The 13606-nt window shown below is 39.2% G+C and overlaps 1 protein-coding gene across 1 annotated transcript in view; it reads left to right on the forward strand.

Annotated features, from left to right (window-relative positions):
* Window positions 1-8030, forward strand: part of gli1 (GLI family zinc finger 1) — a 77008-nt gene extending 68978 nt beyond the window's left edge. The window contains exons 12-13 of the mRNA XM_047348342.1: window positions 76-382; window positions 1717-8030. Coding sequence (XP_047204298.1) covers window positions 76-382; window positions 1717-4268 — 2859 coding nt within the window. The 3' untranslated portion in view covers window positions 4269-8030. The remainder of the gene's footprint in view (window positions 1-75; window positions 383-1716) is intronic.
* Window positions 8031-13606: the final 5576 nt, after the last annotated feature.

Here is a 13606-nt window from a genome sequence, read left to right on the forward strand (position 1 = left end):
AGTAAACTCAGATTTAATTCTTTATTTTTTCTTAAAGGAAGAAATAAAACTTTCTGTCTTTTCTCTGTCTTTCAGAAATCCCAGCCAAGTCCCGGCGGTCAGTCGTCTTGCAGCAGCGAACGTTCTCCACTGGGAAGCACCAACAACAATGACAGTGGTGTGGAAATGAACCTAAATACAGCAGGGAGCTTGGATGACCTCACAGCTTTAGAAGATGGAGTTGCAGGTGGAGGAGGTGGCGGAGGAGGGGAGCCAGGGACAATGGGAATGTCCACACAGGCTCTGAAGAGGCTAGAGAACCTGAAGATTGACAAGCTAAAGCAAATTCGAAGGCCAACTCCTCCTGGCCGCTGTGCCAGCAACAAGCTTCCTACCATTCCTGGTACATATCAGAAAAACACACAGAGCCTTGCAAAAAGGTTCCTCTTGACCCTTTTTATATTTTTTTCACAATGTGATTACAGACTTCAATGTATTTTAGGGAATAGACCAACACAAAGTTGTGCATAATTGTGAAGTCGAAGGTAAATGATACATAGTTTGAAAAGTTTTTACAACTAAAAATCTGAAAGTGTGGCATACATTTGTATTCAGTCCCTTTTACTTTGATTCCCCTTAATATAATCCAGTACAACCGATTTCCTTCAGAATGTCAAATGAGTAGTAAATATGGTTTAGTTTGTGTAATTTAAGCATAAATACAGCTGTTCTGCAAAGGCCTCATATGTTTGTTAGAGAACATTATGATTGATTGAGCTGGGCAAGGAGAGCAATAATCAGAAATACAGCAGAGTCCCAAGGTAAGTCTGGAGGAGCTGCAGAGATGCTCAGGACATGTGGGAGAATCTGTTGACCAAACAAATATTAGTTGTGCACTCCACAAATCTGTCCTTTATGGAAGAGTGACAATGAGAAAAATCATTAGGTCTTTATTAAGGTTTGTCACAAGTATGTTTATCAAGAGGACACAACAAATGTGGAAAAGACCAAAATGTATTTTTCTGGCCTACATACAAAACGCTATGTGTAGCAGAGCCCTGAAAAAAACAATCCTGAATACACCATCCCCACATTGAAGCAGGATGGTGGCAGCATCATGCAGTGGGAATGCTTGGAAGATAAATAAAGTTAAATACTGACCAACCCTTTAATAAATCTGCTTAGATGCTGCAAAAGTCCTAGGAAAGAAGTTAATCTTTCAGCAAAGACTCTAAACATACAGCAATAGCTACAATGGAATTGTTAGGATCTAAGCATTTCCATGTTAGAATGGTCCAGTCAAAGTTCAGAACATGATCCAGTTGTGAATCTGGGGCAAGACTTAACATTTAATGTCCACAGATGGTCTCCATCTATTTTGTCTGAGCTTTGCTATTTTGCCAACAATGTCTCTAAATGTGCAAAGCTGGTAAAGGAATATCTTAAAAGACTTGTAGCTAAGATTGGAGCAAAAAAGCAGTCCTGAATACATGTGTATGCCATAGATTTTAATGTGTGGTCAGTTTTGAAAGCCATGTATCATTTTTGTTTCACTTTACAATTATGCACAAATTGTAGTCTAACACAAGATCCCATTAACAAACGTGATACAGAATGTAAAAAAGTTCAATGAATACTTTGCCAGGCACAGTAGAAGATGAAACATTATCGTTAGAAATAAAACATAATTCAAAATAACCTTTTAAGTTTAAGCCACTTTCTGGTTTTTCTTTTTAGGTTCAGGGGAGAACATGGTACTGTGCGCACCTTCTCCACTTAATCGACGAGTGATGGAGCTGTCCAACCATGAGCTCGGAGCTGGAAATATTGCGAGCTCCACTAATGACAGGAGAGGAAGTGGCACAAGCAGCCTAAGCTCGGCATACACAGTGAGCCGCCGTTCCTCTATGGCATCCCCTTACCTATCAAGTAGACGCTCTAGTGATGTCTCACAAATGGGAGGCACAGCAGGTGGCGGATGTCACCTTCTGAGTCCAGAACAAGCTGGGGGAGACCCTCTTACACCCGAAACATATCACAGAGGAGTTCCATGTCCTGTAGGTGGAGGGTTACCAGGTCTCCCCAACTTAACACCTGCTCAGCACTACAGCCTGAAGGCCAAATATGCTGCAGCCACCGGTGGACCTCCACCCACTCCTTTACCTAACATGGAGCAGCCCGGTACACCAGTTAGAAGAGGGGGCCCTTTGAGTGAGTACCAGGGGCAGCCCTTGCCTCCTTTTATTCAGCAAGGAGGTCCTCGGCGGCGCAGTGCCAACACAGAATATGGTACCGGAGTCATCTACCCTCACCAGGCTCCAGGTAACAACACTAGGCGGGCCAGTGACCCAGTTCGATCAGTAGCAGACCCACAAGCTCTACCCAAACGCTTTAACAGCCTCAATAATGTGGCCATGATGGGCCGCAGAAATGCACTACAACTCCGTAGCTCTGACACCGGTCTTTCCCGTCACATGTACTCCCCTCGTCCACCTAGCATCACAGAAAACGTAATGATGGAAGCTATGGGTATGGAGCCCCATCTTAACACTGGTGATACCAGGGATCGTTCCATGATGATGACCCCGGTTGAGAGAAGCTTTCTGAGTTACCCACAACAGAATCAGACAATGGGAGGTGGAGGTCCGCTTCCAAACCAGCTGTCCCCGAGCCATGACTCACTGGGCTGCCCAGAACCCGGTTACATGCAGCGGCACTACCAGAGACATGGAGGAGAAGTAATTTCCAGAGCCAGCGGGAATCCATTAGGTCAAGCAAGACCTACACAGCCAGATGGAATGTCAAATACACTTCTTCAACAGGCTGAGTATGGTATGAGCACCTGCCAGCTGAGTCCTTCAGGCCCACATTACCCAAGCCTAGGTCGGGGCAGTGAGAGTGGAAGTCCTTGGAATGACAACCACAACCAAATCCAAACTTCAAGCCATGCAATTCAGAACCAGCAATCACTGCGGTACTCAGATTCCAATCTGCAGCCTCAACAAACTCAAGCTCACTTCAACAATCAGACAGCCCTATACAACAGTTCTGATGTCACTCACAAACCTTTCATCAAGCCCGAGCAGCAGTTCCACTCTGGTATGGGTGGTGGAGATGCCTGTCAGAGCGCTAAACTCCAACAGCAACGAATCCTCCTCCAGCAAACACAGGCGTACCCCCAACAGAGTGGCCAAGGGATTATGAGGAACTCTAACCATCCAAACTGTGACTTTCAAGGGCAGAACCCAGGTTCTTACTCTAGTGGAAGGGGCTTAAGCTTGGGCTGTGCTGGTTCAGCACTGTCAGACGGTCAAAGGTCAGAAACCCCAATGATGCAGGTGAAGGAGATGATGGTGAGGAATTATGTGCAATCCCAGCAAGCCCTCATGTGGGAGCAGCACCAAGACCAAGAGCAGCAGAATGGAATAAAGCCACCTTCTCTTTCTGACAACATGGGTTTGAGTGCTCAAACAGCAATGATGCAACACAGTCCAGAACACCAGAATCAGAACCTGTATTCCAACCCGACGTATCCCTCTTATCCAGAACGTAATCTGGTCATGAGCCCTGCTGCCCACAGCCGAGGATCCACTTCAGTTACACCTAAAGATCAGCACCTGACAGGTCTCCAGGGTACATGCTATAATCAGGAAATGGTTGTACCCCGGCCACCTCAGGGACGCAAGCCTCTTAGCCGCCAGAATAGTCTGCCACAGGTAGGAGGGGGTTATTTGGGTGGCTCACCTCACATCAGCCCTGTTCACTCCACTTCCAGCCCCAGGCGAGGGGTACGACTTCCACCTGTCCAGAATCCACAACACCCTCCAAATGAAATGTTTTCTCCCTCCAACAACAACATGTACTACACGGGTCAGATTAATATGGAAATGGAGAAACACAGGGACCCCCAGAATGGACCTTGCCTTAACCAGCCGAACAGTATGGGGCCAAACCTGGACCCAGCAGGTGACTCCAAGTCTGCCCCCATGGCTCCCTATCCGGATTCTAGTCCGATCTCGAATGCCTTAGAAAACCTGGACTTAGAGAATGCTCGCATTGACTTTACGTCCATCATTGACGAAGCTGATTCTTCATCCTTTAGTCCAGTCAACAATCGCCTTCAGGGTCATCAAGGATCTTCCTCTCAGGCTTCTTCCCGTCTCACCACCCCACAGACTTCTGTCAGCCTGACTCCAGGCACTGGCCTGTCCAACATGGCTGTGGGTGACATGACATCCATACTTACCTCACTGGCTGGGGAAAATAAGTACCTGAACACTCTGTCTTAGAGGACTCTTCGGCAGCTAAGCATGCATTAGCTACAGAAAAGCAATAAACACTGGTCTTGGCCTTGTGTTTATTTTAAAATTCAGATTCTGTCACATTGATTAAAGGTTTAGCCAGACCAGAAAAACTTTAAAGTGAAACAGCTCATAAAATGGATCAATATTAAATAAGAATATACTGCCTTTATCTCTAAAACCAGCTGTAGCTTACTGGAGACTCATGTAAAAGGAACTGATAATACAATCTAATAGGTTTTGGGTGCATGCTGAGACAAAACTACTAATATAGTCTAATCACATATTAAAAAAATATGCAAGTCACCATCAAAAACCTTAAAACCAAAGGTGCCAGCTTATCCGCCATTTATGATTTTTTCCCCCCTGCTGCCTTGGTATGGTTGTTCTGTGCCTTAGTGTAAGATAAAACATTTTTTATGATCTGAACATAGGATGCTGAACAGTTTTTATCAATCAAAAAGGGCTTTGGCAACCGTGGAGCATAGAAGGATTTATGTAAATATGTTTTATATATATACAAAATGTGTATACGACAATAAGACATTGAATGGTTGTCTTTCGATAGTTTGCTTGATAGTTTGCTTGAAGCTCAATGTTCAGGGGTTAGTTTTTTGTTTGAAGAGACAAGAAAGCTATGCTTTTAGTGATTGAGAAATGTTTCTCTGACCTAGTAAATCTTCTGTGTTACTCTTAATTTCCTCTTTTTCAGTATCAACACAATCTGTACCAGCAACATATCAGTATTCCTACATAATGCACCAATGCAGAGCAGTCACATGCATTGTAACCCTGCACATGTTCCTGCACACAGACACTCAGGCCTTGTTTTGAATCTTTGGTGTTCACACTACATGTATGTTCAAATTGCCTTTCCAGACAGAGAGTTTGCACTCCACATGTTTACTTTAAATGTTTCTAAAGCAGCTACTTTTTTATCAGTCATCTTTGTAATATAATGTGCCTACTCCTACTGAGGTACATATTGTGAGCAAAGCTCAAGCATAGTGCATTTATTTGTTTATCGGCACCCTTGTTAAAGGTATGTTAAAAGTGAGCTTTGAAAGAAGGTAATCTTTTATAGCAGTAGCATAATCTCACTGAAAAATGCAGAAGTATATTTTTTGCAGCTTTTATTTTTTATTTCATCAAAGATGTTCATTGAAATTAATCAGCAACTTTCTCATTGGTGCACAAATGGAATAAATAATAACAACTAACAGGAAAATACAGGAGACAATAAGAAAGAAAAATGAAAATTGAATTATATTAAACGTAGTGTTGCACTGGAGAGTAAGATTAACACTGCACAAATTGAATTAATTGTCTCTGGACCAGTGTTAGGTGTCTTACCCATTGCTCATGGGTAAAAACTTATGCTCCTGTATCTCCTGCTTTAGAGCAGAACGTAGAAGAGACATTGACCCAGGTGTGATAGATCTGACGTGATCTTCCTTGCCCTTCTAAGACAACAGGAGGTGTCTTTTATTGAGGACAGACAATGATTTTCCCAGCTGTCTTATCTTCCCCAGTGCAGTCTGGAGACTGAGACGACTCACAGAAGTGGTCAATTTTATGTTTTGTGAACCATTTTCATGCCAGAGTTGTGGATCATTGACTTGCTGAGTGACCAATTGGTGATTCATTTTCAGTTAACTAGTACTGTCCAAAAGATTTCTATTTAAAATCTCCTGGTATTCCAAGCAGTTAAATTTGCCTTGCACTTAACAAGGTTTTCAGGAACTTTTGAAAAGAAACAGGCGTCACAGATTCTCCGCCACACTTAACAATGGCCATGACGTTCTTTTTCACATATTCATTCTTTGTTTTATGCTAGACCCATCTGGAGGGTTTGTCGTTAAAAAGCTCAATTTTAGTCTCATCTGACCACAGCACGTTTACACGTTTAAGTCAAGGCTCGTAGAACAAAAAAAGTATTTTTTCTAGTATGCCCCCAAATAACCGGTTTGTATGTAGAAGCATTTCCTGACTTATGAAGCAAATCTTTTAAGTGTTTTTGGATCTTCATCTGTGTATTTAAATCCAAAGTGTTTCCACACAAACAAACTGACTCTACCATTTTCATTTGCTAAAGTCTGCCGCTGCTGCTGTTGTTGTTCCTCATTTGCCATTTCATACGTGTGCAGTTTTGGTCGTTGTGAGTTTTTCAGTGCAAAATAGTGGCGTTTACCACAGTTTCCACTGCTGCTCTCCTTATTCTGCCATCTTTACTCATGTTGACTTTTTAAACCATGACCACCCTAAGCACATAAATTCAGCCCGCAGCAAACGGCAGACATTACAAATTAGGAGCTTTGTTGAGAAGTTGAATATGGCAAAAATAATAACAATTTTTTAAAATTGCTTTTTGAAGATTACATTGTTTTTTGTGATCAGTTGTTTGAAATTTGTTTTACCCATTTTTATAAGTAGCTTAGAGGAGCCTCTGAGTCATGTCATATTTACAGCCAGGGGAAACAGAATGTCATGAACTACTAAATAAAGGTTCCTAGCCTCTGTGATCAACTTTATAAAGTACAGTTAAATTACATTTATTTTAAAGCAATTCTTAGAGGTACCAATAACTGTGCCACCTGTTTTTTCCCCTTGCATAAATTTAATTGTTCAGGATGAGATATTGCTATTGCAATAAAAGATGCATTTATTTTAAAGCTTTTAACATATCTTTTCCAGAGTTTCCAGTAAATGTTGCCAGCAATACATGCATTACCAGAGGTGTACATATGACATCATGTACGTTTAAACCAACTGCATTTTCTCTACATTAACTTAACCACCGGCTCACACAGGACTCAGCTGTGGGTGATTGTTACTGAGGCTATTGAGTTAATGTGTAATTGTTTCCTACATTTTAAAAACTGAGGTACATTCACAGGACAGTCTTCTGCACTTTGGCTCTAATTCCAAAGAGGAAATTTCTGCATAACTAATTCACAAGAGAGGATCAAAAATCCTAAACCTGCTACCACTGTAGTAAAATGTTTATCAGGTACAGAGAGGTACTTTGTGCAACAGTTGAGCTGTATCCCAGGAAGTAAGCTGCAGTTCTTTGTAGGTGACTGGTTTTGCACTGATTACAGCACTACTTGGAAAAGGTCCCTGTGTCTTTCAGTGACTCACGTCATCCTCATTTACATGACTAAACAGACTTTATACAGTATTTTTCAAATAGTGACTGAAATATTTCATTAAGCATGAATATTAAACAGATCATAGTATTGTCACTTCAGCATTAGCACCAGTTAATATTTGCTCATGTTGGAACACGTGCACAATGTACCAAAGATTCAAGGTAACAGAGGAAAAGATGCACAAATAGAGTATTACAGCTCAACATTAACACTAGCCTAAAGTACATGAACATTAATTGTTAGTGCTGTCTTTTAGAATGTATGATATGTTTTGTACAAAATCTTTTTATATTAATGAACCTTATGGTTGTTGCCTTCCTTGTGTGTGTGTGTGTGTGTGTGTGTGTGTGTGTGTGTGTGTGTGTGTGTGTGTGTGTGTGTGTGCACGTCTATGTTTTTTGGTTTTCTTCTTTGTAACTGTTATCCTTTATTCTGATTTTTTTTGCTGGCAAAAGATTATCACCTTTAGCAAAAGAAAGCTATTTTAGTTGCAAAAACTAATAGAATAAAGTGAAGTGTTTTATTTTCTGTACAATTTTCTACATTTTTATACATATGTGCTATATTTTACCAGTTCATGAATAAACATGCAGTTTGATATGGGTGCAGGTGTTTTTGTCAAAATTTTATTTGCCTAAACTGTCATCATAAAAGTGAAAGCAGATGATCGCTAAGTGCTTTACAGAAGGCCAAGGGGAATCATGAACTAATGTTGACTTTATCACATCTCAAATCGATAGTTATTTACCTCTGATTTCTTGAAGTATTGCCTAAAACCAGAGCATTGGGATAATTTAAACTATATCTGAGCAGCACAATAAATGGACCCTAACATCTGATTGGTCTCACTGCACAGAAAGTCCTGTTCAGACCAATCAGCTTTAAGTATAGCATTATAATGTATGCACACTGACTGCTCTGGATTATAATTGAAGGTATAATAAATTCATAATTTGAAAAATATTTGGAGGACATATGTCATTACTTTATATTAAATGAAAAATTATGTATTTGAACATATTTAATTATTTAGTGAGTTGTTTATTAATTGAATCAGGACACTTTTGTTCCTCAAAAGTTCTGAAGTGTCAAGCAGTGGGCGATGCTAGAACTGCTAAAGTTAAAGGAAATTAGTCTGGAGTTACCGTGCTGAGCAGGTTATTAAGTCACGTTTGTGTACTAATTTAATTTATTCATTTTGATGCAAAATATAAAAAGTTTTATGAAATTTGCTTATCGGATTGTAACCATAAGGGCCTGCTTACTCCTGCTGCTGAACTAATGCACGGCCCCATTTTCTCCAGTAGAGGGCAGTACAGCCTGAGAAATAGAAATACGTTCAGTTTCATTCGCATCATCCATAACTGCCTTAGCATTACATGGTGTATTGTTGTGTACTTTGTTTACATACCCATTCACACACTTGAACTGTTAAACCTCAGTATTTTTGTATTATTTCATCTTAGTTTTTTTTTTTTTTTCTTTGAAGTTTTTAACTAAAAGAGCAGTCAGGAAGGATTTGTATTTAACCAGGGGACAAATTGGAAATCCCCTTGTTATGAATATGAACTAGAGCTCATAGTAGCCTGTTTGGGGCTACAGTCATGTGCTGCAGCAAGCTGCCAAGATTAAGCGGATGAGCATTAAAAGTGGCTGCTCTTGATTACATCAGCGCCTGGACTGACTTTCTGTGGTCAGTGGGGACGCTCACTAGTGGGCTGCTGAATGCTGTAGGAAAGAAAAACTACATAAACCTGCCTTGTAAAATGTTATCAGCCACAGCTTGTGCCTTAAATGACTTAGAGGGTATATTATATTAGAGGGTGACGGGGGAAACTGGTCTTAATTGGAGTGTGTATGCAAACATCATAAAGCATTTGTAAAAGCAGTTCCCAGTATTTTTGGGTTTAAGATTATGTAATTTTTTATTTGTACTTTCTACATCAAACAGGCTATGTTCTTTACAATGCTCATACTTACTTAGGACTTACATTTTGCAGTGTGTAGAAATTTCTTAACGCATCTTACTTGCAGTCATATAATCTGGCATCTGCATTAGGGAACAATTATTTAAGTTATGTAATGATATATTTAAAAGACTAATCGAAATATTTTTCAAATTAAACCATGGCTAAGCCACTATAAATAGTGTTGCAGCATAAAAAACATGCATTAATACATCTCGTTCTTGTGGAAAAATTCAGCTAATTACCTGTGACCTGCAGCCATGGGTGAATTCAACTTTGTTAATTGCTATCGCAGATATTTGTACGATAAGCTTTAAAAGTTGAAGATAAAACTGTGGTCTCTACCTTCACTTTCTACAGCGTTGGCTTGTTTTTGGTTCAGGGGGCCCCAGTGCGCTCAGACTGTGTTGGCATTGTGGTGTTGCGGCATGGCATAGCGGACCCACAGCAGCCACTACTGCCTGGCAGTGGAGCTAAAAGCTGACTCATTTGCTCCAAGGCAAAGGGGAAGTTTTCCTGACGGACTATTGATTTGCAATCTGGCATATCCACATTCGGATTTATAACAATAGCAAGTTTCCACAAAGGAATCCCATTAACCAGTGTTTGAAGAAAGGAGGGAAGTTGGCAGTGAACAAAAATATAAAGGACAGTAAGATTCACATTTTTGCAGTTTTGGGTAAAATGAACTACACACATTTGGGAAAATATCAGATCAAGCATTTGCTAAGCTAACAGGCACCACAGGGTGGTCCCCAACTGAAAGAGGTGAAATATTTTTATTGTACAGGGTTGAAGTATACAAATTAGGTGATTTGCAAATCAATAGCCTCATAACATAACTGCCTAAGTCATATAAGCCAAAATGTGACTTAGGCAATTATTCTATGAGGGCTAACAAAATATAAAAAACTGTCAACCTTGTGATGAGACAAACAGTGATAATAAAAAAGAAATTACACCCCATTTAAATTCTGTAGTTTTACATTTGTATGAATCTAAGATCTTGGTCTTAATTATTCACAAGCCTTAGCATTTTAGTTGCTTCTTTGTTTAACAAATAATGTGGTGTGTGGTTTTGTCTTGAGGTTAGATTTAAACAATTTTAGAACCTGGTTAAGATCTGATCGTTTATGTTAAAAACAGAAATGACAGAGATGTGCTTTCTTTTACCCATCAAGCTAAAGTAGATAATTGAGTATTCACATTTATGATAACCCCTGGTAAAGAAAGCTTTCAACTAAATTTCTCTTTTACTGCAGCAGCATAATCTCACACAGAAAACAATTGGAAAAATCCATCCTCGAGTTTTTGTACATTTATCCAGAAAGGAAAAAAATCCATTATCATGAGCTAATTATGACCTTATTGTATTTTATAAATCTATCGGAAGCATTTTAAATGTTTACATTACCCTTTAGGTAGATGAGAGTGTGAAGGAACTTTAAACACAATAAAATACAATTACATTTGTAAAAACAACACTGTTGACCAAAGTGCTGTACAACCAAAATACAACACAAGAGATAAAACACATACAGTTTTGAAAATAGTAAAATCAAATAAACACAGTCAAAGCAGTCAAAGCAACAAGACAGTCAAGACAATAAAATAATAAAAGCCTACATCTCAAACTAAGTTAAAAGCCGACGAGAGCAAATGTGTTTTAAGGTATAAAAAGTAACACACGACTTCCTGTTTCCACAGGGTAAAATTTAAACACAACACATGCCCATATATGTTAGTCACTCTTCAAAATGAGAAAAAACAAGAGAACATGCCATTCAAGAAAGGCAAATGTATTGATATTCATAAACCTGGAACAATATAGCTACTCACCTAGATGTGTTCATTAGAAAACATCCAGAGCAGTTGAGTTTATCTTGTCACCACACACAGGGAGATACATGGACGTAAAGGACATAAAAACATCTTCAAATCTCATTAATGTAGAACTGCAGCTACTTTTTTTGGTGTGAGATTATGAAACTGACTTCATTTTAAGGCTTTCCACACATCTTCACCAGGGGTGGCAATAGTTGTGGAAGGCGCTGTAGGTATGAACTATTTATGTTTTTGCTACACAGTGATTTGTGGTGATGTGAATTCACAGTTACTGTCTGGAAGGAGTATGGGGGGACAATGCTGTTAAGTGGTTGTCTTAAATATATATATTACATGATTTAAATTTGTAGGACCGTATGCACATGCATGTAGCCTAGTACTGTCAGTCAATCCATGTATAAAAAGATACAGAATCAACACAAAATTATTTCATTTTTACTTAAGGTTTAAAATTTACCCAATATATTATATAAGATTGACTCAATATACATTTTTATGTGTTTAAAGACTTAAACCTCAGATGAGATTTGGCTTCCTCTATTGAACTATTTATTAACACTAAATGATCTAAATTTTATTCTTAATGGTGTGCAATACTTTAACACCTCTGACCTAAATTACTAACTGCTCAAAAAATGAAACAGGAGTAGATCACTCTATAACTATATTCATGCATATTTGAATGTGTGTGTGAACATCTTGCCTATATCCCTTAATACAGTATATAATATAACATGCTAGACTTAACTGATGCAAAGGTGGCGTTGCCACATGTTTTCAATGCAATCCCCACTTTTTAGAGTTACAAATGGAAATACCAAAATAAGAACAGAGTTTTTCAAATGCAAAGGAGTGGGCAACATAATGACTTTTCTCTTTTCTTGTCTGGCCATTCAGGAGCAGGCTTTTCTTTCCCTTTGTCACTTAGGTTGGCATATAATTAACTCCTGCTTAATATGCTGTGTAAGGGCTCTTCTCCCCATGCAAGAGGCTTTGAACCCGTAGACCACAGACTGGGACAAAACCTCAGTAGGTCTTCTTCCTCCATGCTCCTATAAATATGTGTCAGAGAGAGTATGTTGTGTTAAACAAACAGTAGAAGCGTAAAATATACCACCACAGCTGTGCTGCATTGTTATAACTGCACAACTATTAAACAGGTTTATAACTAATAAACACCACTCTTTCTTAAGTGCATCAATGTGCAGTTGTATAATCAAGAAACGTAACAAAGCACTAGTTAAAAACGCAGTCTTTCACAACATATGAATTTGTCCATATGTAGGTGTAAAACTATGAAAACTTCTGCTATGTAAAAAGAGCTCCCAGGACCTTTGCTGCACCTCCATATAATCCTGAAAGTTTATTGCCCACCTCCTCTCCTCCCTCTCCTCAGTCCATCCCTACACAAAGGGCTGGGATGACCCCTCTGTCCCCTAGCTCCCTCCCCACTTTCAGGATGCTTTCTCTTCCAGAATCTATTAAAAAGACCAACCACCAGCAAACATAAATAAATGGAGCTGCAGTGCCTGGCAAAAGTATTCATACTCCCTTAACTGTTTCACATTTTGAGACATTAAAAGCACATATTTTAAGGCAGTTTATTGGGGAAAAAATACTGTTTAGAGTGCATGTGTATCCATTCCCTTGTAACTTACATAAAATCTAGTGCAACCAATGCCTTTCAAAGTTCTAATTAGTAAATAAAGTCCACCTGTGTGTAATTAATTCTCAGTGTAAATGCAGCTGTTCTTAGAGGTTTCTTCGGGAAAATCAGAGAACAAAAAGCATCATGAAGACCAAGGAACACAGGTGGGTGAGGAAATAGGTTGGACTGAAGTTTAAAGCAGTTTTAGGTTATTAAACAACATCCAAATGTTTTAATGTATCATGGAGCACTGATCAGTCCATCATTCGAAAATCAAAGTAGTATGTAACAACTGCAACTTACCATGGTCAGGGAAGGAGACCACTGATCAGAGAGGCAGTCATGAAGCCAATGGTAAGTCTTGGTCAGCAGCAGAGATCAACAACTCTGGTGGAAGAATCTATTGACAGGACAACATTAGTTGTGCACCAAGAATCCTTTTTAATCACAAGCCAGGGGACAGTAAATCAGTTGAAAAGGAACTAAACTGTTTGGAATACATGTAAAAGTCAATGTGTGGAGGAAACCTGCCAAAATTAACACATCAAAAATTTTACTTCCTCCACAAATTAAATCAATTTAGTGTGTGTAAAATGTTGATGACCATTTTGTTTTTACCATTCTATAATAGAATCTGGCCTTACATTTGCTTTTATCACCTGGTTCAGTAACCCATCAGCAGGAGACAAAAACAGGATGAAACAAATAATAAAA

The sequence above is a fragment of the Girardinichthys multiradiatus genome, chromosome 20 (genome assembly GCF_021462225.1).
Source record: "Girardinichthys multiradiatus isolate DD_20200921_A chromosome 20, DD_fGirMul_XY1, whole genome shotgun sequence".
Taxonomy (NCBI): Eukaryota; Metazoa; Chordata; class Actinopteri; order Cyprinodontiformes; family Goodeidae; genus Girardinichthys; species Girardinichthys multiradiatus.